This window comes from Ascidia mentula, chromosome 5 (genome assembly GCF_947561715.1).
Source record: "Ascidia mentula chromosome 5, kaAscMent1.1, whole genome shotgun sequence".
In the NCBI taxonomy this organism is placed as follows: domain Eukaryota; kingdom Metazoa; phylum Chordata; class Ascidiacea; order Phlebobranchia; family Ascidiidae; genus Ascidia; species Ascidia mentula.
In genome coordinates this window covers 10672478-10698006 of record NC_138570.1, presented here as the reverse complement: position 1 = coordinate 10698006, position 25529 = coordinate 10672478, and the positions used below count along the sequence as shown (strand labels likewise).

General features: G+C 41.0%; 3 protein-coding genes across 5 annotated transcripts; 2 read left to right on the top strand and 1 right to left on the bottom strand.

Annotated features, from left to right (window-relative positions):
• The first annotated feature begins 1922 nt into the window (after nt 1–1922).
• Nucleotides 1923–17610, top strand: LOC145901965 (ephrin type-B receptor 3-like). 3 transcript variants are annotated; one of them, XM_082989790.1, is made up of 19 exons: nt 1923–2061; nt 3807–3877; nt 5286–5407; nt 5477–5716; nt 5833–6020; nt 6106–6216; nt 9926–10117; nt 12992–13103; nt 13171–13409; nt 14257–14432; nt 14499–14850; nt 15005–15109; nt 15187–15375; nt 15482–15543; nt 15738–15950; nt 16224–16418; nt 16491–16669; nt 16770–16919; nt 17030–17610. In XM_082989790.1, exons 1-19 carry the CDS (start codon nt 2001–2003, stop codon nt 17214–17216), a joined length of 3144 nt encoding a protein of 1047 aa, XP_082845916.1. In that variant the 5' UTR covers nt 1923–2000; the 3' UTR covers nt 17217–17610. The 3 variants fall into 3 exon arrangements, with proteins under 3 accessions (XP_082845916.1, XP_082845915.1, XP_082845917.1); XM_082989789.1 differs by having other exon boundaries at nt 14987–15109; XM_082989791.1 differs by having other exon boundaries at nt 5477–5720; nt 5837–6020; nt 14987–15109.
• Nucleotides 17611–17936: 326 nt separating this feature from the next.
• On the bottom strand, nt 17937–20753 carry LOC145902897 (uncharacterized). The gene is made up of 11 exons (XM_082990985.1): nt 20699–20753; nt 20527–20634; nt 20250–20434; nt 20034–20151; nt 19669–19792; nt 19425–19594; nt 18803–19358; nt 18635–18735; nt 18427–18556; nt 18206–18364; nt 17937–18129 (listed from the first exon to the last, which is right to left on the bottom strand). The coding sequence occupies exons 1-11, from the start codon at nt 20751–20753 to the stop codon at nt 17937–17939; spliced, it is 1899 nt and encodes a 632-aa protein (XP_082847111.1).
• Nucleotides 20754–22314: 1561 nt separating this feature from the next.
• Nucleotides 22315–25463, top strand: LOC145902896 (uncharacterized). Its single transcript, XM_082990984.1, has 11 exons — nt 22315–22360; nt 22419–22529; nt 22638–22822; nt 22905–23022; nt 23099–23222; nt 23424–23593; nt 23654–23887; nt 24290–24389; nt 24566–24793; nt 24921–25076; nt 25271–25463. Exons 1-11 carry the CDS (start codon nt 22315–22317, stop codon nt 25461–25463), a joined length of 1665 nt encoding a protein of 554 aa, XP_082847110.1.
• Nucleotides 25464–25529: the final 66 nt, after the last annotated feature.

Here is a 25529-nt window from a genome sequence, read left to right as displayed (position 1 = left end):
AAATAGTTATGACATCATACATCACACTGTAACAAGCTCATAAAGCATGTTGCAATAGGTTATGCTGCTCTCAAACGTAACGCAATTAAATTAATAGGGAATTCATTACGTAAGAAAACAATAGTATTTAATTCATGTCAACTTTACCAGCACACAGTAAACATTGTAAATTCGAGGGCAAATTCTTTGTCCCGAAACTGACATTCGATAAATCTGTCGCAAATTGCGCAACGTCGTTCACTTGTAAATTCTCGATATCGCAACGCGAGACATTCGACAAACACAAGAAGCAAGCGGTCCTGGACCCTTTGTTTGTCTGTTGCACCACCACAATACCAGACGCTGCTGGTTTAGCGCGTATTAATTGGAAGTAATGGTTGGTAACAGCTTGAGAGCGAGTAATTTCACCGCGACCCCGTGCTGCCTCACGGATTAAGCACGAACTTTCCATGGGCCTGGTGACAAAAGTACCACATTTGGTTCAAGCCAAAGCACAGTGGGAATGCTGTTGCTCCAAAGCAAATGCTAAAACAGTTACTTTTGAGTTGTATTGGACAAGAATTATACGCGGCAGGCATCGTTGTCAAGTGTTTACCTAGTTGCACTGAACAAATTTCACACGCTCTGGGGTTGATGGAAAATTACAAAAGGTTGCGAAATTTCGCAATCTTCCAAGATCATTGCATTTTGCTACGCATACTTAGGATGATTACTAATTAACTTTAATTTCCTTTCGCACTTGAATATATTCATGCACAGCAGTTTCTTTGGTTTGCACATTAAACTTTCCAACCTTACGCCAAGTGGTACCCGGTTCCGATAAGTAGCTCAAGTACACAATTATCATCACTTCTGTTTGCCTGGTGTTGTTATTTGTTGTTTGATTATACCCTAGGCCATTGAATTCGGCGAAGACAGTATGAAGCACTTCAAAATAAATCCGTACTTATACAATAGAAATTATATCACAAAATATTAACTTTGACCAAGTGTGCTCTTTACGGTTGACAGATGCAATGAAGATTATGACAAACCCGATTCTCCGTGGGTTTTTTATCAGTGTTATCTTGACTGGCGATCACCCCGTAGTTTTTACCTCAGGGCTTCCAAGTGATGACATTCGCAACCGGTACAGACTGAAGAATCTCTAAACACTGAAATTTAATCCAATTTTAACGACTTCTCTGGTATGAAATTACTGCTATTGTATAAAGTGGAGCTTTCTAAACGAATTGGTAAAAATGTAACCAAAACGTAGTTCGGCAGCTCAAGTTCAAAAACAATCGACACGTGAATTTTTAACTGATTATTTTAGTTTTTGCAAGTGACTTGTAATAACAAACTTTTGGAAAAAAACTCTTTAAAAAATAAAAATATATAAGTACGTGGTTATTGTTTGCATTTGAAAATGTATAAGTTTTACAAAAACCCACAAACTGTCGGATTGTTTGACTAATAAGGGATCAGAGAAATCAAATAGGGTGAAGCAGGGATCACCGTGGCATTGACAAAGAGTAAACATAACGCTTGCCATTCCGGCTTCCTAATCGCGTTTGACTTACAGCCATATGTTCGCATTAAGAGGCTAAAATCAAAACAATCTCCAAATTTAATAAGCAACGCCGAATATCCAACAGCTTTCTGTCGCAAGGGTTGCCCAATCCCCGTAACTCCGGTCGGAACAGCCTTCGCAGCAAGCGCATTTGCCTTTTTCTTACGCTTACAGGTTTGAGCGGAGACGCGAGTGCATCGCAGTTTGTTATCAGGCCCTGGGCGAGGCGACAGCGGCATGTTTTCATGTCAGACTTCTGAATTTATCCAGTTTTGTAGAACATTGCGGCGAAAAAAGGTTCGATGCGTGTATTCTGTGCGTGGTCGGACTTTCCAACTGCAAGTTAAGCATACATGTTGTTCGCAGAAATAGAAATATCTACCCTGTGTTGCTGATGTTCTTGTGATAGTCTAGTTTCTAAAGTGTTTGTTTAGCTGAATTTGCGATAATGATGAGACGATGTTTACTTTTGGCGTTATGGATTATTCAACAAGCATATGCAGATATACGTAAGTACATATATGTGTTCTCTATATTGCAATTATCTCTAAGCTAATCAGAACTTGATTAAAGCGTAAGGCTCCTTTTTTATTTTCATTGTAGGCACACAACCCCTCATATTTGCTAGCTATGAGAATTACCACTAATGTATTTTACTTGAATTATCAAATTTAAGTGAAGAAACAGAACCAGTTGAAACGTTTTCGGGGCTAGAAGGCGGAATATTCTTAGCTCGCATTCCAAGCTTTTGTTAAGAAGTTCCGGTGTCGAAGTCTGCTATTATCGCGCGTATTGCCTTTAGATATCTCGATCTGAATCGAGACTGGAAAGTTTGTTTTTCGTTCGATTGGCATTGAAGCACGTCGGAGCGCATTCCAGAGCGCGCATTTTCACGTTTCATCTGTCTCCAAGCATTGTAATATATTTCCCCCGTCGATGTAGTGCCATTGAAGGTTCCGTAATGTGCTTTCTGAAGACGAGAAAGCTCCGCTTAGGAGATCATTAAAGCCATGGGCATATGTCGCGTTCTGTGATCCAGAGATCTCCAGAGGCATAAGTACTCGTGTTTCTGTATGTTCCATACACATATGTGCAAGCTTCTCTTGGCGAACCAGGTTTTCGTATTATCTTGGGCCAGGATTTCCGCGACCCATGCTTGGTGCAGTAACGCATGACCGACCCACCGTGACGCCACTAACTTTGTTTTCCGGATTACCTAATTCTGTTATTGGTATCGCCCATTACACTTCGCGGAATTCGAAACAAACAAAACGCGGCGGTAATCGTCTTAAACAGTCAGCCGGTTCTTGCTTCCCATACTGATTCCCAAGGGACGGAGCTTTGTGCTTGCTTGGGTCTTCGCGTAATTCGATTACTTTCTCATTGTAATTGAAGATACAACCAGTAAGAACCGGCGAAGTTAACGGTTTTACCATTCACAAACCAAACCAGCTGCTCCAGTAAACAGTGTGGCGGACTTGTAAGCCGCGTTGTGTGTAATGCGATCCTCTGGGCACCCTGTATGAAGATTTGGTAATTTGAAACTTAATTGTTTGGACATAAGTGCTACTTTCTCAACAGGCGTGTTGCAAATACGAGAATGTATAATATCTTGCAGGGATCAGGCAAGGTCTTCGAGTTCGGGGTGTTTTGTTGTTTGTTAAATAAACACGAACTCTTCCGGGGACCAAACTCTAACACAACGAACGTGTCAAGAGCCCATGATCCAAACAACAAACTAACGGGCGATTTTGCAAATACATTAAGTTTTGCGTAAACGGAAGCGAATTAATTAAACAGGAATTCTCTGTCTGTCTTTCTTTCTCACCAGCGGCGGTGTAAACTAGAGCGTAAAATCCGGGTCAAGCGGTTGTCCGTGGAAAATTATCCGCTTATTCTTGTCAGTAGCCCATGTGGGTCAGTGCATTGTTGTAATTGAATTTTAATATTTTACTTTCCGCCCTCTGGAACAAACCGCATCAATTTTGCGTTGGCCAAGCGTGCCTATGCATGTGCACTATCTGTCCGATATGCAAGACGTGTCAATTGTTCAAAGATCGTATGGGTTCCCTCAATGCTTTTGTCTTTTTGCTGCAGTCATGCGTGTTGCTATTGTTTTAAAATAGAAGAGTTGAAAATTGATTATCGCGATAAAGAACTCATTACACCCTGGGCGATTCCGTGTTGTTGATAACAACTTCCATATAGATGACCAAAATTACCGGGATTGTGATTTCATGTTTGTGTTTTTCAGGTGAAATATACAACACAAAGCAAGCTACCACCGATTTGGACTGGACAAAACATACTGTCCGTGGAGACGGGGTGGGTAGACTTACTGTACAGCATACATTTACGCCAAATATACGAGTTGAGCTGTTTGCTTGGATTATGTACTTCCGCATCGAAATCACCCACACGGCCGGTTTTCTGTTAATCTGTAACCAATACCCCACATTCCACTTCGTACGACCTTGTACATCGGCCCAAGACACCACATTGCCACTACCGTGTTGTTATTCGGTAACTAAGTGTTAAAAGCGCCACGAAATACGAAAACAGTTGATTCACTTAACACGGGTGAGTGGATTTGGTCAAAACACTTGTAGAAACTGCTTGCGGTGAATCAGCACTAGAAAGGAATAGAGGGGCAATGTCGGCACTGCATTGGCATGCTGCTGACCACACACATCCTTAGATGTAATCGCTTTGTTCTATGTTCAACCTGTAGATAATTGGCAGTTTGCGTTCGTCAACGCTTAACAAGAATGCATCGCATTGCGTAATCCGGTTTCGGCGCGCAATTGAGGCGAGGAGTTTTTTGTTCTCCGTTCGTGTTCAGTCAATAATTAACCTGGCTTTCAAATGTAAGCAATTGGCTTTTATTCATTCGTTTTGGCACGACGCCTTCGAATAGTTGAACAGCATATTTCACTTTGGACTGGTTTAAGGTCAGCAGATATCGTTTTCTCATGGGGGTTTAAATATTTAAAGGGCATTTATTTAACTCATTAATATTTGTGAGTTAGTGACTTTACAAACCTCCTTAAATGTTGTAGTTGCTTTACCCCAATAAACAAAGTAATTTTTTTCAACTTAATGTTATACAATATACTATATTCTTACTATATTTATGTTATACGATTATATTAAAAAATCACCCCCAACTATATCCCAATGCCCCACTCTTGCATTTCCACCTCTTTATCAGCCGACAGATTTTAACCTTGCAAATACACGTCTTGGTCTACATTATGTTTATTATACATACACCAACTTCGATAGATCAAAACACACATGCGTATGCTTCAGTCGTTTTCAATTGATTCACTATGACATACCAGACTCAATATATTTTAACAAGTTGTTTATGTAATCTAGTCTAATAGGTTGACACGCCACAAGATTTGTGGAGAAACTCTTCAACGTTTAGTGTAGAACAAATGAAAATTGGACAGTAATACCCTGTCACTTTGGTGAAGTGCACAATTCTAAACACACATATTATGGAATAACGTAACGCGTGAAAACAGTACTTTGAAAGCATTCCGATTGCCCAAATATTGACAGAAGGCGGCGGTTGTCATTCTTACAATAGGGGCCGTGCGTAGAATCTCCTTTCAACACTCTTTGTAGCGCGTTAATACTGGGAAATATTGGGCACGGGTTTGTGCCTTTCCCAATCGCCGCTCAAAATAAACATGAGTTAATAAAGATTTGTGTTTTATGATAGTGGGAAGAAGTGAGCAGCCTTTACAAAGATCTGGGAACTGTTCGGTCCTATCAAGTATGTCCTGAGGAAGGAGACACTTACCCAAAAGATAACTGGATACGATCCCCGTTCATCAAAGTCAGGTATGTAATCATAAAATGAACATGGATCTCATAGTGATGCACTTGTTTACTCCAATGTGTTTTTGACAGAGATGGTCAGCGACTTCACATGGATGTTGAGTACTGGATCCAGCAATGTTCGTCCGACAAAAAGGACGCAAAGTGCAAAGAAACCTTCAACCTGTTTTACTACCAAGCCGACAGCGACGTTGCTTCAAGCACATTTCCGCCGTGGATAGAAAAACCTTACACAAAACTGGACACAGTAGCCGCGAACGCAAGCCCGCAACAAGTCAACAAGAAGACTTTCAGTTTCGGATCTTTATCCAGGCCAGTTTTAAGAACCAAATTAGTTTGCTTTCATCACATCATTACGTATTCTGTTAATTGCGCAATATCCTTTCTTCAATGTCAAACACCGTATCACAACGTTAAATTTTCTTCAGGGAGGGACTCTACGTTGCCATACAAGACCAAGGAGCGTGTATGTCGATCATTGCTATACGCCTTTATTATTATTACTGTCACACAACTGTTGAAAATTTGGCCGTTTTCCCCTCAACCGTGTCAGGAGAAGGGCCTGCTTCCCTTGTCACCGTCCAAGGAAAATGTGTTGAGAACGCAGTATTTGAAGGTCAGTTTTCACTAAATAGTTATAACACGCTAATAAATTTTCATTTGCGTTTTTGTACATCGGTTAAGTTCGGTTTTGATTACAGGTGACGTACCGCAGTATAGGTGCAGCAGCAATGGAAGATGGCAAATTCCTACTGGAAAATGCAGTTGTAACGTTGGTTACCAGAAGAGTAATGATTCGTCTGAGTGCATTGGTAAGTCCATATACAACTGTACTTGATGCCACATCATCGTGTTGTTTAATTACCACGACTTTCAAAACCAGTATAAGTTGCACCGTCCAGAACTAAGACAATCTGTTTCCGGGCAATTGTGGGGTTTGGAGTGCATGCTACCTGTGTTTGATCGAGTCTGGCGATAAGCTGATCCCAATTAAATACGGGTGACAGGATTATTTTCTCAATGAATGGGTGATTATCAGAAGGATGTGGCATTGTCGCACAGGCCGCGTTTCGGAAGTGAATTGTCCATTCCTTTGTTTGCTGGTAATCCCATTTTGTTTTAAACGTTGCTTGCGCGGAACTCGTTACTGCTAACCACGTCCTTGCGTGGGCAAGTCTGCGCAAACACGGATGATGGAAACCCCTGCAACACAGGGTAAAAGTTTACTCACGCGCGATATCAGTTCTCCGCCAAGAAATAGGCAAATACCACAGCGACGTAAATCTTTACAACCTACATCCCTGAAACCAACGGCAATAAGAACAATCGCCTAAATCCAGTGAACGTTAATGGCTGTCGTGTCGCTTGTAATATTTGTGACAAAGGCTTGGGCAAGTTCCCCTCTCCACACAGAGCCACATTCCACTTAATTGGAAACTTGCAACGCGCTTTGAAACTGCCAGCATTCCTGTCGTAGCCGCCTAATGACGATATATTGTCGCTATGTCGTTAATGTTCCATTTGACACTGCTGGGGACCGTTTCAGCCTGGTTAGCAGTCATCCTTTGTGTTCCACTAAATTCAGCGACAGACCACTTGTGTCGCGACCTCGCATACCGGAATATTATCTCTTGTTTGGTTCGCGTGCTCAAATACCCCTCACACGTGGCTTCTTTGTACACGGGCTTTTATGCCTCTGAATTCCATCTAGAGGTTTCCCTTTCATAAAATGGCCATGCTAGCCTTGTTACAGCCTAAAATAAATTCGAAAATCAACATTGTTTGTGTTTATTGTTTTCATTCATGAATGCCACCCAACGACATGGTTCACTTGGTATCCACCACTGGTCGTTTTTTACAACAGAATTGTGGTGTTGAATGATGACGTTTTATAATCTCGAGTTTCAATTGGCACGCGCTACTAAAGTATGACGAACATCTTTGTGCTCGGGCGTCGCTAAGTCTGCGTCAATTTTATTCATCTAAAGCGATTTGGCGTAGTCTTGCCCCAATCCAATATTTGTGCGCCATTTGACGTAAATTCGCCACTGGTGGTGCTGATGATTATAATGCGGCGCGTCATTGATGTCGACGCATTCAATTAAAACATTTGGAGATGGGGTGTTGCGACAGTCGCCGCAATGGCTTAGTATTTGGGAACACTTAAATCTCTCTTGAGGACATTTAGACGCTTTCATTTGGTATTTTAACTCTCAAATCCGCTATGACTCAAAGCGTTTGTGCTCCCTCGATGGTTTTCCACTGGTTGGTCATCCCCTTATGCACGCACACTTGGCCGCCGAACAGTTGCTCGTAATTGGGCCTGGCGCACCATGAAGACATCAAGCACCATCGAGTATAGCCCGGTGCGCCGTAAAGCGAGACTTCATCTCCGAAAAACGTCGGGATGAAAGACTTTCCAAGTCCCTGCCTGTTATGGCAATCGAGAATTTTCGGTCATGATAAATAAAACCCTGAAATATCGGCAAACCTCTTTTCTCCTCGAACTGACAACTGCCTGGTCACGGTGGTTGGGTTCTTGGTAGATTTTGCAGATGTGGTGGGGCTTGATGCGTCGCACGAGTCAGCGTAACCTTTGTCAGGTAATTTTTTTGCCTCTGAACGATAAGAAATCCATCGCGAGACACAAAGTGTAATATCGTGCTCACATACCGGCAAGGCAATGATGCCTGATCTGCGAACAACGGCGACGCCGACCCACGTTGTAGTCTGGACAAACATTGTACTTGGCTCTTGTCCCTAATCGGAGGTTCAGGCATCATTACACATTACGCTCCAAAAAAGAACTCAACCTGTTTTTAAGAGGTTACCCTGGAAGAGATAGTTAGACGTTTTTGGGTCTTGCATCTCCAGTAATTGGAGGCCGTTGTTTACTAAAAGCGCACGCTATCCTGTTCGCTGGCCACCATGTATGGATTTTTTACCGCTTTGCATGTTAAGCGAGCTGTCCAACACCATTAGCAAGGTTGTGCAGCGTCCTGCTGAGGTCAAGCGGAGTGACCCAGGGCGCATTGGACCTGTGAAGTCACTTAACAGGTCGCAAGGCCACAACTTGGCTGTGCTGTGAGGCAAATCAAAATACTAGGTAGAAAAATGATACCGCCCTGCTGGAAAAGATCAAAAAATATAGGTCGTTCATATAAACAAGAAAACTTAAGACGTATGATTTTTCTTTGGTAAATTCCTCCAGTAAGACACAGCGCAGCTAATAAACATTCCACAGCGCAAATCTGTCCGCGTCCACTCACCCTGTTCAAGTCAAGCCGGGTTTATGCGGAACTATAAACACAGGCATTCAATACCTTTGCGAGGCGACAAAGTTTATGCGAAACCGGGATTTTTCGCTTCGCTTCCACCACCGTGCTTTTGTCCCTACATCAGGGCGCGACCGTTGTTGAAAATTAACAAAGAGCTTTATTCAACCTCTTCAACGGCTGACCGAATAAAAACGATTGACGACATTTTACGCCATATCTTTCTAATCCGTTACGTCAGCGTTAAACGCGTGCGAGGTGACGCGATATCAAACACGGCGGTGCATCGATAAACCTTTCGATCCGAGGGATTGTGGTGTTAAGGATGACAACACGCATCCGATGACGTAGTGGACAAACAAGATCACAAAACACCAACGTCAAACCTCTTAAAATTAGCCTAAACAGTTCGATGATAGATGCCAACAAAAATAGGAACTCTAAGTTTTAAAATGAGAAGTAAATACATGTATGTTGCTTATCACCGCAGCCCCCATTCACAAAAGTTGTTAATCGGGCAAGCCCGGGCATGTTTACTAGCTCGAAAACAATGTGATCGCTGATGTTTTCTGTGGACAAACATTGCTTGATACTGGTGTAGATTGCACCATTAAACATTGGATTGCCCCAATGTGCCACAACACACTCTGACACTAAATTCCTTGTCATTAAATGAAATTCAACCATGTACATTCTGGTAAAAGTTGAGCAGTATTGTACCGTGTGTGGTCTAGCAGGGCCCGTTATCTGGATCACTCTGGTGAAAGTTTTTCCACTAATGTCTTCGATGCTCTATTTTAAACGCATAGCTAATATTTGTGCATATAATAAGAGGGTCGTTGGGATGCACACCTCTCTCTCTGGAAAGCTGGCGCCGGGTTATCTCTGTTGCTTTGCGAGTATTGCTTGGATTTTTTATCAGACAAGTGTAAGGAATTTTTTTCTGCTGTGATAAAAGTCTTTTGTTTCCACTCCAAAAGCATTGAGTCGCCAAATTTTAAAATACTCGCCCTAGGGCAATTTGTACATTGAATTTTCTGAATTCTTTTCAGACTTGTTTATTGGATGTGTATTTGGGCGTAACAACCAAATGTTATAAGCGACGTCACTTAATGAACCTAATCTTGTGGAGGGTTCACTGGATTAGGTTAACGAATCATTTTTGTCGGTGATCATGAATCACAGACGCGTTCACTTCCACCACCTGCGAAACAAGTTTGACAGCCGTGATTGTTTTTTGATACAGAATGCTTGCCTGGCACCTACAAGCTCGGCGCTGGAACTGAGAAATGCCTGGGGTGTCCTGCCAACAGCGGATCATCACTGAATCAGCCGAAAATCGTCGAAGTTGAGAAGGACACGATGAAACATAACGAGTGTCCATGTTGGCCGGGTTATGCAAGAGCTGAGGATGAACCGATTAGTGCCCCCTGTACCAGTAAGTTGTTGCTAAATGTATGAACACTCTATATTGCCGTTGTACACATTCCTAGTTTCAAGCCTTTCTGGAAACTTATGTTTTCTCCCGGCCTACAACCATCCGCTTATCATAAATCTGCGGTTACACAAAATTGATAAACCCATCATATAGGGCCAAGGGTACATTTTCTCCCCTCAGAGTAATGAAGAGATATTAGTTCGTACCCGAGCGTTTAATGTCGCAATACCTTCGCGTGACAGTAAATAATCCACAAGCTTTGTCTGCGTCAAGCTGCGGTATCTTGTTGTATCAACGCTGTAATTTTGCTTCCGCGACCTCTTGGTCGCCATAATTTTATTCGGACTACCGTCACTAAAGCCTTTTCCTTGACAAAAAGGCGAAGTATGACATACCGTAATTTTGTAATCGGAACGCCCTTCGGGAGCATTTCCCTATAAATGCGCTGCATTCTGGCAAAACATTTTTGGGCGTAATCTAGACATCATCAAATTTGTAAACACCGCTAAAATGTATGGTCAAAAGATTACATTACTGCCATGTGACGATCACCACGACTTAACGCTTAATTGAACAGTCTGCAACATGTTTGACCTGTAGTGAGTTTCACATAATGATAAGGCGGTTCCTACAACATGGCATTATATCTTTGCACGCCGGCGACAGGATAGATCTTTCGTTTCAGTGGCGCGTCTGTTTCTTATCAGTAGCTCACATTGACCGCATGCACGGTGACTTGAGCATAAATCAATTCCAACAGACCAGATATATTTAGATCGAGTAAAACCCGCTGACGTTGTGCTATATTTTATCTCCGGAGCAAATCTGCTTGAGTGCACTTCTGCATAAAATTCACAAACAAACCGACATTTTTTTTGTTTTGGTTGGCAATCAAAAATCGCCTTAAACCTCGAGACATTCTGTCACGTTTACAGGCTTTCGCGGAATGGTCGGCGCGACGAAAAACGTTCGCTGTGGTGGCACTTGTTACTTTTCCATTGGTAGCTTTTTGCTCGAGCTTCTGGGAGTTTCACAATGGTTTGCGGCAAGCCACGCCCCCACTAGCCCCCATGCGATTATTTTACAGTTTCTGCAAACAACATATAACTGTTAATCGTTAACTGAGAACCAACGACACAAGAAAAAACGAAGTTCTACCTGACGCCATGAACTTTATGCTTTGCGACAAGTTAATATTTAATAGTTGGAATGTTAGTCCGGATGTAAAACAGCCATATTGAACGAAGAGCACGTGACCATCATCCGCCATTTTGAACTAATTCAACGACCTCCTACAAGTAATTGCGTCTTGTTTATGATACAGTGGCTTGCGCGAATCCTGGTTGTGGCAGGAATGCTTGCAACATAATATGCTGTCTGTAAGAGGCCACTGCTTTTTTACAAAACCCATGCTATAACTTACCTGTCGTTCACCGTTGACCCCTAACGGCTTCTCCCCAACTTCATGTTTGCTGCGGACTTTCTTCCAACACTCGTTTTTCTGAAGTCGAACTGGTTTTGCTTATTTGCCGACAATACATGCTTGATGGCGCGTTGACGTAAATCATGGGTCAAAGGTGAAGTTGAAATCACCGGCAACAAGCAGACGCGTCCCAAGCCCAGTTTTGTTAAAATTGCAGCCCGATGCATTGAGGCCAACAGACAATAGAATGAAGTAGCTCCCAGTAGTGCTTATCAGGAGTTCGACATTCTGTGAGAGCGAGACGTTGACAGCGACACGTTCAGTTTGCAGCCACAATCAATCATTCGGCGATCCTGGTCGGCGCTAAAAGACGCGCAATCGCCAAGCGTGCAAGAACGACAAACTACCGGTCTTACAACAGCTGACAACGAAATTTGAACCCAAAGTAATGCACTGTGCCAAGTGTTGAACAAGGAAAAACATTCGAAACACTCGCAAAATGTGACGCAAAAATGTTGTCTTTGAACAAAAATACCAAAATGATTAATAGTTAAATAAGAAAAGAGATGGAATTGTTCAGTTTGTAGTCTTTATGACGATGTCGATAACACTGACATTCAACCGCAGCAAATTGCCCTAGAACAATGTACGAACGTACGGAAATGTCCCCATGTTCTGTACAACAGAGTACTAAATGAAGATCAAATATAAAATTCATCAGTTGTATCATAATTTAAAAGTATTTATATTAAACAAAATTACCCTGAAACCAAAATAAAATAACGTGAATCATTTTTTATTCGTTCCATCACACACTTGTTTACCGCGTCCTGTTGTTTCTAGCGACCGTGCGGAATGACTAATCAAATTTAAAGCAAAGATCATATTAATAAGCGAAACATCGCGATCGGGATGGTGTTACGCAAATATCGATGGCGCTGTCACGTTTGCACAATCACAACTTTGTATTTTACATGCCTGCGAGGGTTGGCAATATCGCTAATCCGACCATGCGGTCGTAAGGAAATGATCCTGGGAGAAAGGTCGTCTAAGAGTTAACAACGCCCCCATATTTAAATATTATGTTGACCAAACCGTGTCCTTGCCGACGAAAAATGCTTCTTTCGTGAAAGAAAGGGCATTTTGGGACCCCGACATTTCGGCGCATGAAACTGTATCGTCCATGCCCTGTTTGGCGTGCAATCGCCCGAATCGGTGTCACAACTACTAGGAGAGGGTGCTGAAAGCTAACTGGCACCTTGTTGTGATAAACGGCATCTGTTTCTTAAAAAAATTCCCATAACGCAACATCTTTAACTTTTCGGGAGTCAACTTGTCGTGAAGACATCTGCCGCAAAACCTCCTTTAAAACTGTTTCTCTTTTTGATTCTAACGTTGACTATTTTAACTTTGTGAACTAGTAAGTAACATAATAAATCGCCTCGTTTTAGAGCCTCCATCGGCGCCCAGACACTTGCACGTCGTCAGTTTCAACTCGACCAGCGTAACAATGACTTGGACCGAACCTGAAAATAACGGCTCCCGGGGGGACTTGTACTACAGGTAGGTTCAAGAATATCTTTTGCAACCTTGTAACAAGACGTAAGATATTAATTTTATTTTATCTTAGCGTGGAATGTCGGCAAAGTGAAGTGGAAGGAAACAACTTTCGACCGTGTCGGTCGTCCGTTGACTACACAGCACCGGGTAGGGATGGAAAATTGCGACAAACCCACGTCATAGCGTCCGGCCTCACCCCACACAACAAATTTGAGTTCACTGTGATTTCGCATAACGGAGCATCGGACGCTCTCAAGGATTCGCCAAAATCAAGGGAAACAAAGATATTTGTTACAACCACTCAAGCAGGTACGAAGTTTAAGAATGAATACAGACCACTCTCTGCATCTAAATGTCCAATTCTTGCATATATTATTGTGTTCGAACGATGAAATTTTGAATGCTACTAACAGCTTATCGATTATTTTGCATTGATGTCTAAACGTTTGTCTGGTGTGGTCGTGTCTGAATTCCACATTCTTAAGCAACATATTTGATTTGAGGCGCATGGGAGTTTATTGCGATGTTTACGATGTTTTCCATCGTAAAGACTAAATTTAAACATTCGGGCGGAGCCTGTGTATTGCGTTGTCTGCGGTATCCTAATTTTGTCGCAGGGCGCCCTATTTCTCTGAAGCATCAAAATAATCTGGCATCAAAGAACCCACATAATTTAGATTAAGCGGCGACTGTTTAGTGTAAGGTTTTTTGATTAATCATGCTGTCCGTTTACGAATTTATATTCACGTCACGTATGACAACCTATATCACGTCAAAAACTTATTAGCCTTCTAACTAAATAAAGTACCTGCATTACTAAGACAAAGTGCTGATAACACTCGCAAGCACAACACGATCTCATTTTGACTTGTTTTGCGCTCGAAATTCCGGCGGTCTCTCTGCCACTCGTCCATCTTCACATGACGTAATGCGCGAATTCCGGCTCGCGCAAGATAGCTGATTCACTGCGCATGCGCGTGTCGCTGCCATGCTTGTAATCGCGCCCGCACCGCAGAGCGCTGCTGCTCGCGGCGAAATACCGACTTCTCAAATGTTTAATAATCCGTCTGCCGAGATTTTGTAAATGGATCCGAGATTTTGTAAATGGATTACTTTAGTGGGTGTGGTATTTTTTATCTTTTTTATTTAATTGCAGTCCCATCCCAAGTGGCCAGCATCCAAATCACCAGCACCGCCCCGTCCTCGGTTACAATAGGGTGGCAGAAACCGATTCGACCGAACGGTGTCATAGAAGAATATGAGGTGATGTGGGTGAAACAGTCAAATCGCAATTCACCACTAAGCAACCTTGATGCTCCTTTTGTCAAGAAGGTAAATTAACGGCATTTTAAAATTTAACTTATTATTTTCAGCACCAACAATGTTTGATATTTGCAGGTTAAGCAACCTGATATAACTCTTGACAACCTGAAAACCGGTGTTGATTACCAAGTGCGGGTGCGTGCCAGAACATCGGCGGGATATGGATCGTACAGCTCATGGACTACTGTTCATACTATCCCCAAATCGCCAGGCACAAGTGAGCCCGTCCAAGGTGAAAACACTAATATTATGATCATTGTGGCCGCCGTCTGCGCCGTTTTTTTCATCGTGCTGGTCGCTGCAATCTTCATTCGCTACAAAAAGACTGGGAAACTTCTATGTCTCAACACAAGCAGCGTGCAACAAAAGCAGAAACAGAACGCGGCAAAACTGAAAAATGACATCATAAATCAACGGCCTCTCATAGGTATGTTTCGGAATTTTTAGGGCGAGGTCTACATGACCCAACGAGAAATACGTTGTCACCTACTTATATAGTATATTGTGTGGTTAGTGGTGTTGGTGATAAGTGATAAGATATGTACAAATAAATCTTCTCACAGTTGATCTCCCACCGCCAGGCGAACGCATCTACGTGGACTACCCTGATCCCACCAGAGCCATCGCGGAATTCACGAAAGAATTTAATATTCGTGACGTTGTGGTCGATGATGTCATTGGAGTTGGTAAGTACTTTTCTACTCTAGCGGCCATTTTTTTTTTATTGAGGTCACCATGTCCTTATCGATTCCTTTTTTTACAGGGGAATTTGCCGAAGTTCTGCGAGGAACTCTGCGGGGTACAAGATATCCACAGGGGAAAACCGTCGCAATAAAACGACTGAAACAGGGATACACGAAACGCGACCAAAGCAACTTTCTGCGCGAGGCTTCAACCATGGCTCAGTTTAACGATCCCAACATAGTTAAACTTCTCGGTGTTGTTACTAAAGGTAACAGGAAGCTTGTATAAATGTTAAACTTATGTTCGTTTTCGATAATTTGTCCTATACGCGTATGTTTTTGTTTGTTATTTATACCGGTTTTATTTTGTTACAGCTCCCCCTGTTATGATAATATCGGAGTATATGGAGAACAAGTCACTGGACAAATACTTGGAGGTAAAACAACTACATTTATGTTTTAATTTGGGAAAATAACTTGGGTTTAAATGTTTGTAATATGTTATCTCTGGCACATTAAAAAGTTTAAAATGTGAGAATTTCCGGTCAGCCGACAAAAACGTTTTACTGATAAATAAATACAAGCAACCCATGGTACAGTTATTTAGATATTATACTTGTGTTTTCCCCAGAGCAACAAAGGCGCCTTGACAGTTCTACAGCTTGTGGCAATGTTGAAAGGCATCGCAAGTGGAATGAAATACCTCTCACAAACCAAAAGATACGTTCACCGCGATCTGGCTGCCAGAAACATTTTGGTCAACTCCGATCTCGTCTGCAAAGTCTCAGATTTCGGACTTTCCAGGACATTGGAAAATAATCCCCACGCAACTTACACAACCCAGGTAGATGTCGCATTGTTATTGGATGACTGTGCTATAATCGATTACACACATCGCCCTGTCACAAGCAATATAATCATTTGTGTCAAAATGTCAATGAATTGTGTGTAAAGTGTCACATTCCCTAAATACAATGCTGTTTACCAGGACGAAGTATTGCAATTTGTGTCGCCACTTTGTAAAGCGATAGTTGTTGACAACAAGCATTTACTTGGGTGTTATTTAAAGTTTGTTGCCTTAACCCCTTAATGCATAGAAACCCTTTTTATTGCTCAGGGCGGAAAAATTGCAATCCGCTGGACGGCGCCTGAGTGCATTCATTACCGCGAATTCACATCTTCAAGTGACGTGTGGAGTTTCGGTATCGTCATGTGGGAGGTGATGTCATACGCAGAAAAGCCGTATTGGGACATGAGCAACCAGGAAGTCATGGACAACATTAACAAAGGAATGAGACTTCCTTCACCTATGGTAAGTTTCGGACAAGCAAACGTTTCATTCTTTTTAAATGCCTTTGAAAATCAACCAGATTTGTTACTTAAGGGTTGTCCGAAAATACTCCACGACCTCATGTTGGACTGCTGGTCTGTGGAAGCGGCTAAACGACCAAGTTTCGCGGATCTTGTTGTAAATCTCGAGTATCTCCTTGAACACCCAGAAGAACTTTCTGAACCGGGAACGTCTGGAAATACCTCGCAGCGGCAAGACTATTCCAGAGCACGGTAAGTGGTCGCATTTCTGACAAAATTAGAGCTATTCCTTACGCGCGATATTAACTTCGGCTTCTTGCTACCGTAGCTTCAACCCACCCTATATATACAGGCCAACGCCAAACTTGGGTCGCGCCATGGACAGAGGGCAGGTAAACTCTGTGGAAGACTGGCTTGAATTCCAACGTTTAAGCGGATACAGCGATCAGTTTCGGGAACGTGGAATAGACAGCCTGGAGAAAGTTTCAAACTTAACTATCAAGTAAGACAGTCGTGTCATTGTAGTAATTAATTGATAGAAATAACTATAGTATAAAAAAATATGTGTTCAGCTTTCTTTTCACACATAATCACGCAAAATTTGCATTTTAGTGACTTGAAGAGCCTCGGCATCAACGTCACAATTCACGTGGACAAACTTGAAGACGGTATCCGAACTCTAAAACGCCACATGAGCACTTGTACCAGCACTCCATGCTCTTCTGCAAGGAGCTCGAATGTTTCAGACGCGATAGCGGAAGAAACCACCCCCCTTCGTGTGGAAAGTGCAGTCGTATGACGCACAACAGGAAATGGCTTCTCGTAGCTGCAAATCGCTTCATGATCCTGTGAAAAGAGATTACAGACACGTCTGTGGGGTGTCGTGATCTGGAGTGTTACCTTTGAGAGTGTTGAATTGTTCCTTTTATTAAATATATTTATGCCACTCATCCATATATTTTGGTATTTCATTGAACTATGGACCGAGACTTTGTTGGTTTAAGATATTTGAGCAAGTCAGGCATTCTCACAACCATTATTCACTCTTTTGTATTTCGGGATTGCTCACCTTGATGTTGCTATTTGCCTTTCTGCTAAACATTGGCAGTGCTCTATGCCACCTGTGTACTGGCGTCTGCGCTTTTCCTATTGTTTGTTATATTTTTTCAATAGACCACCTATCGTCACTTGAAGGTTTGATTTATTATGTCTTTACATTAGTTAGTCTAGGGTATTTTTAGAGTGGGGAGATTTGTGACAAAATGATTCCTGATAAAGAAACCATTTACAATTTTAGGTAATGTTACATGATCATATATTGAAGGAGTTGAAGCGAAAAAACAACCCTTGTTGTTAAACAAATACCAGACGTCGATGTAAAATAACACAAGTGGCATCAATTCTGAGTTTATTTCTTGGTATTACCAACGTAAAATATTCTTTGGTCATGTGACAATCCAACAAAATAATTCGTTAATATCCGCATAGTATGTTGGAGCATGGGAAAAACAAAGCACATTTACTGATAATTGTTGTAAAGAACAGCAAGTTCTCCGTATCGTGTTTTGCACACAAGGTCGTCAAGATCATCCCCATTCACATCAATTAACATTAGGTCGTTTTGCTGATCATTGCAAAAGTCGTTGAAGTTCTTTTCCCAGCTTACTTCTGTCTCAAACCCATCAACTTTAGCAAAAGAAACCCGAATGGTGCTAAAAGGTAAAAAACGAAAAATATTGATAAAGGTGACAACAAAATACGTTCAGTTTGTTATTTTTTGAGAGTTACCCGTTGCTTGGGTCCTGACAAAGTATGTCGTCCCGTCCATCCCCATTTAGATCGCCAACCATCAGTTTTCCAGGGGCGTTGAAATTCTTGCAGGTTTTCACAGATTTTTGCCAATCTGGCGAACTAAACCTTCCGCTAGATGTCGCCAAATAGACAACCCTAAACACAAAAGACGTCATGAATTATAACATAGCAAATAAGAAAATATTTAACTAACTCACGTCCAGTCATCAGAGTAGTAGCAGAGTAAATCGCCCCTCCCGTCACCATTAAAATCACCAGCGTATATTTTTCCGTATCTGCAAACGTGATCAGAGAACACCCATCGCTCCTCACCAAATATGCTGAGTTCTACAAAGAATTCAGGACATTATTTAGATCAGTCTGCAACCCAAGTACATAATACTATGTAAGTTATTGTGATCTCACGTGACACAGAAATGCAATGGTGCGTGTTACATGTTGAAGATTGCCAAATAAGTCCATCACAGCCTTTGTTCCTCTGATAGCCACCAACACACTTTTGTTTCCTAAAAAGAAAAGACACTTTCATATTTTATTTCACTTATATTAGTTACGACCAGCCGCAAAACCCACCTCCATCTTAATCCATTTCCACAAGATTTCGAGCAAGTTCCCCATGATTGCCAGGATCCCCAGGATCCACTAACGGTGGACGTTGTCAAACACATCTTCATCTTACAACTTTTGGTCTCAGTCGATGTCCCAATACATCCATCTTTCATTTGGACGCCGTTAAATATACAACTACGTGTTCTTGTGTTCGTTCCTTCGCCACAACTGACTGAACACTTTCCCCAAAGACCCCATTCGCTCCAGGTTGCTAAAACCACAAGAAAAAGCAAATTTGACTCAACGTCTTTAAGTGCTTGAATTAACTCACGTGTTGATGTCGGAGATGTAGAATTAATTACTGACACGGGGCACTCGTACATGGCGTTAATCTGAGTCAGGTCATGTTCTGTGAATCCGTTGCGTTGTGATTGGATCGGTTCGTTTGTAGAGCGATGTAAAATCGTCGGTCGCAGGTTTTTGGAAAAAGCGTATCCCCCATAGTGCATGAGGGAGGAAGGGTCGTACGGGGAACCGAAAGACATAACAGAGTTACGAACATTGAAGTTATTCTCTTTGCCTGCAAACAGAAACACGTTCGCAGTTTATCTAAATAATTTTCAGGGGACTTCTTCTCAAATCTTACCGGCCATAACATTCTCCAGCTGTATAATGACGTGCTCGTCCCTGTCAGGTCGTGATTGTTCGTGCCAGAATCCCAAAGCGTGCATCAGTTCATGTTGAACTACACCCTTCCATTCACAACCATTTCCAATTGATATTTCTTGACTTCCTCCTCTACGTCCAACGTACGACCTGCACCAAAATTATGTTTCTCCAATTACTGTAGTTGCATTTACAGAGGAAGTTAGTGTGAATAAAACAATTACCAGCAACCGCCTCTTGATACAAAATGAATATAATCTCGTTCTTCGCCTCTTTCGACAAAATCAACACAGGTTTTTTCACTGAATGCTGCAATTGCCATTCTAATAGCGGTCTTGGCTTTGACAGCTAAAAAATAAATGAAACACTGTGTATAAAGTTCTTTAGTGTACACCTTTGGAGTCAGAAATTTAAAGAAAAAAAACGTATCTTTTCCTTAATTACTGAATTACTGGTTATTTGAGCAGATATTTGCAAATTACGAAATTTGTTTTATTTAAGATTTTAATCAAACAATATGTTTGTTTGTAATATTTATGGTGTTGTATAAATCGACAGCAGCCAAGTGCATTAATTTTGGTGAACTCACTCATTTCGTCGTTGATGACGTATGGTACTTTGACGCGGCCTTGAACAAGGTTTTGATTCCATCTCATTAAACCAACAGAAGCAGCTTTCTGGACATCGTTAGGAATACCAAGGTAATTCTAAAACATTAAGTAACAAATACGAATCAGTTTTGATTTTTACTGTAATAAAATGATAAAATAATAATATACAAAGAAAACACAAAAATAAAACCAACCATTTCTATGACAGGAACATCATCTGCTTCGTACTTAATGTCTTCCTCAAACAAACCGCTTAGCTTGCAGTTGCAGCTGATTTGACATCCTGCTTGGTCCATTTCAAATCCGATTACTCCGCAATCTCTGTTGCAAGTTGTTCCGTCAAACGCACATGGAATGCTGCTGTGATGTTGAATCATACCTGAAAAATAGTAGTGAAGTTATACATTCAAAAGACTGAATTTCAATTAATCAAAATGCTAAATCAGTTAAAAATTGCAAAAAAATCTTCACCCATGCAAAAGTTGACGTCAATTGGACTCGGTGTTTGATTTCCATTTGTTCTCTCAAATTGTAGAGATCTGAAAACTTCGTCGCACACGTCATGACTCACTGGTAAAGCTGCAATGAAAAACACAGTGTTAACAAAGCTTCAAAATATGCTCAACACAACAAACGACCTCACCTGATCCTCCACTGAGAGTCACTAAAACGAAAATATAATTAATGTTCGCTGTCATTTCGTCTTCAACCAAACTTATGGTGGAGTTGCTTCTTCCCGCTACAATAACTTTTAGGGAGACATATGAAAGTTTTTATATCAACAAACGGGAAACAACAAATCATCGCACACACATTCACTTTCCCACACATTAGCGAAGCCAGATTTACCATCTCGTCATCGATGCGTCATAAAAGTGACATCATTGTAATCCGATCCACACGAGATTGTTTCGGTGCATTTTATTCCCAACAAATACATTGACATGAAAATAATCGTTTGAAATTTTGTGCAGTGAACGGATTGGCTTTTTTGTCCCCAAAGTTTAGATGCAAGTTTTGCATCAATTTCATTTGTCAGATACGCCATGCATATAGGTTATGTTCCGTTCCGTGACATGGGATAGTATAACAAAGTCGACATGAAAACTTTGCAATAACCCTTGTAATTAATGCCACATATCGCAGCATAATAATATTTTTTAATTTTACTATGAATATGATTTTTGTTTTTGTGTGTGCAGCGACGTAGGTCCATTTGGACGTTTTTTTTGATGATTTAGTTTGCGCTTTTAAAGTACTCGTTATAATTAGTTTAGGCATCATTGTGGATTATTAAAAGAAATCATTATCTGGGTCTGTTTGGTGGTTGTGTGCGTTCACTCTTATGTTAAATGTTTGTGCATATGACACGGCAAAATGAAACATGTTAATAATTAAACTAAGAGATGTTCATAACTTAAAACATTTTGGGCGAAAAAAGTAGCCTGATACGACGACTGGTTTCTTAGATACAGCTCAAAGTCGCATTTTTACCGTTGCGAACGAAATCGTGCGAAAGCGAGATTATACAGAAAACATTGTAAAATTGGTTTAGCATGGTATTGCATTAAACAGGGGACAACAAGTGAACAAGTGCAACAAACGGATTTTGATGTTAATTTGAGCTGCAGACTGATGGCCGCTGTTTCGACCTATTATGTCTTATTTAGTTGTGCAATAATAAAACAGTTACTGGGACAGGGTGTTCTTGTTGCGCGAGCGCCTTGTGTGATGTCAATTTCACCACAGCCTAAAAGGTTTACGATTTTTCGTCGCCGCTACTTTTCGTTCCGTTTTCAACATTTTTTTGTTGACGTAGAACCGATAAACTTTGGATATATGTTTGTTGTAGATGTACCATTAGTTTTACGAAAAGTTGCCATGGTCGTGTCATATGCACTTTAAGTGTGTTTGTGATTCATTTGGCTGAAGATCCATTTTACGATTGTGCGAGAAATGAAAAATAAATCGTACATGGCAGAGGATTGGAATAAACCTGTATGAGCTTATTTGGGCCATACTGCGGAAATGGCTTAGAATTTTGCACCAGCTCAGGTGTGAAGGGAAATGACACTAACTACGACTGCCTGATTCGCATGACACACTTGCCGTATGACGAGGTGTGAAAACTCATTGTATGATTTGTTTTATGCCACAATCAGTATCGCGTGCTAAGCCAAAACGCACCTGGAACCTGATCGTATTGTTTGTATTGGATATTCTGAGCAACTGTTTGATGAATACAACTCACATTCCGCAATGCTGAAAAACATTATTTGGTTTGTTGTGTTTGCATTTGTTGAAGGTAAGATTTGTAAACTTTCGCACAAAACTTCTGACAACAACAACATTACTATTCGTAGGCGAAAACTTAGAGAGAGACTTTTGTGAAGATATATATGATGAAATTCAAAGCGGAAATGTGCAGAATGACAAAAATTCCCCAAGTCCAATTGATATCAATTATTGTTTAGGTAAGTCGTGTTTAGTTTGTATTTTGTCCATTGCCAAATAATCGAATATGAATAAAATGTTTGTTTGTAAATTTTTGTACAAGCTTAAAACAAACGAAATTATTTCAGAAAAACTGCAAAACACGCAGAAGGGCGATTGTTTGTTCGACACGACAAGTTGTCCACAAGAATGCCACGCCCTCGGTTACGCTACCGACCACACTGGTTGTGAAATAAGTTGCAAATGTAAGATAAATGGATTTTTGGAAGCTGATATCAAATTTGACCATGCAGACCTTCCAATCATCGAAAAAGTACGCAATACTCCAATTACTTTATTATGGACATCTCCTCATCGCTTTTGTCCAAACCTTATTGTTAAAACTATATGTGTAGTTTTACAGACCTTCAAAGAAATCAGTACAAGAAGGAGCATCGATTGGGTTGAAAAGATGGAATAACAACCGAGTACAAGGGCGACTCAAGGTTCCTTACCAAATAAGCAGCGAAATGTGTGAGTCAGCATTTAAACCCGATTTCAGCTATTCCATTTTAATCAACTATTTAATTTGTATGTTTTTGTATTTCAGCACAAAAAGCCCGCGACAGTATTAAAAGTGCAATTGACGGTTATGCTCAGGATACTTGCATCGACTTCGTGACCAGAAGGAACGAAAAAGATTTCATTAATTTTGTGTCACGGGGCGGATGCTGGTAAAAAAACATTTGTTGTGAGAGAAATTCACATTTAAATATTTTTGTACTCTTATTCGAGGCTTAGTTGGATGTTTGCCCGACAACAAATATCGTAAAAAAACTTAACTTCGATACAACGAAATTATTGTGCATTACTTACGAAAACAAAAGTCAGAAGCACCAAGGTTTTATCAAAAACTATACTGTTCTTCTTGGCAGGTCGTATGTTGGACGTCGCGGTGGTAGACAAGATATTTCTATTGGACGTGGTTGTGAGTGGAAAGGTGTAGTTCAACATGAATTGATGCACGCTTTGGGATTCTGGCACGAACAATCACGACCTGACAGGGATGAACACATCATTGTGAAACTGGAAAACGTCCTTCAAGGTAATTTTTAAACTATTTAGACACAATGGTTGGTGATAGCCTTGCTTTAATTTTGTTTAGGAAAAGAGCACAACTTTCAAAAGCGAATAGCAATAAATTCTCTTGGGTCTCCATACGACATTGGGTCTGTGATGCATTACGGAGGTTACTCTTTCACTAAAAATCGTCAACCAACCATAGTAGATAAAGCAACAGGTCAAGCAGTTGGAGCTCAGAGGAATGGTTTCTCTTCTCACGACAAAGACCAAATCAAAACTCTTTACGGATGTTCCTCGACTCCCATCACAACAAAACGTAAAATAAACAAAAAAGACTGAAGTAATTGCCTCCAAGATTAAGTTTAACATGTGTAAAATGTTCAACTCAGTTATTATGACACAAGTTGACAAATTGTCTTGGATTCCAAGTAAAATTCTTCAGCCAACAAAACAAACTTTTTTTCTTAGATATTTAGGTAACAGTCGACCATCCTTGTTGAGTAAAATTTTTAGTGATAGACGAAATGTAAAAATTACATTTTGTGCACAGCATCGTGGACAGCATGGGGATCATGGTCACAGTGTACCGCCACTTGCGGCGGCGGAGAGCAGTCTCGCAGTCGAACGTGTAAATTGAACGGCGTCCAACAAACTGGTTGTGAGGGCAAGAACACAGAAACTCAATCATGCTCAACGAATAGCTGCGTGATGACTACAGTTACCACCACCACAACCACCAAACCGACTCCAACTTCATGGGGTTCGTGGAAATCATGGGGAAGCTGCTCAAAATCTTGTGGAACAGGCTACAGATGGCGGTAGGCTAATTTTGTAGTATGTGAACACTTCATTATAAAAGGACCATTTTCTTTGAATAAATTTTGGCGATTACTGCTTTTAGGATGCTTTCATGAATTAAAGCTTTTAATAAATAAACCGTTTACCTAACAATCTTGCAATGAAATGCGTTTCTAACTTTAAAGATAAACTGTAGGTACCGGGTTTGTGTTGGCGGACTTCCTGGTGTGGGAGGATGCAAGAGTTCGTCGGCATGGCAGGGTGAAAAATGCAACACACAAACTTGTCAAGCAACCTCTCCGTTCTTTACTGAAGTGCAATGGACTTCCAGCGAGTCGATTTGCAGATACGGGAAATTGATTAGTGGAGATTTTAACGGGGATGGCCGCCAGGATCTTTTATGTTATCAATATAATCATTTAACGTAAGGGGACATGTTATCCTTACCAAAACATGCGTTGAATTAAATGTCAACGAATAACTGGTTGTATTTTGTTTTAAACCAACGCCTTCCCCATCAAATAACATTGTCTGTGATCTTGTTGTTTTAGCATCACATATCTGGCTACTTCGACCGGGACGTTCAACTCAAAGTCACAGAAATACTTGGCAACATGTGCTTCGTTCAACAGTCAATACCAACTTCTTAGTGGTGACATCAACGGAGATGGTCTCGACGATATTATGTGTCGCAATTTCGCAACTGGGCAAGTATTATATACTTATTCTTCATATATATACTTTCTTCAGATAGCAATTTCCATCTTTATGTTTTTAAGAATCTAATGTAGCTTTTTTGTCCAGAAAGCAATGACCAAAGAAGGATTTGTTTTATAACGAAACTAATTTTCTAAAATGCCCTGACCAAAAGTAATTAAACAAATTTAGTTGTTTTTGTCAGAGCGATTCGCGCAACTCTTTCAACAAGCAGAGGATTTGAAACAAACATTGCTTGGAAAGGACAATTGTCAACTCGTTGTGGTAATTACAGCACTCTCTTGTTGATTGATGTCAACGGCGACTCGAGAAATGATTTAGTTTGCAAACATTATGATGGGAAGACTGTTGTATTGCTTAACCAACATTCTGCATGAGTACTTAAACTGCTGACACGATTATGTGTAAGTGTACTTTACTTGCTGGCTGGTGCTGATATATCG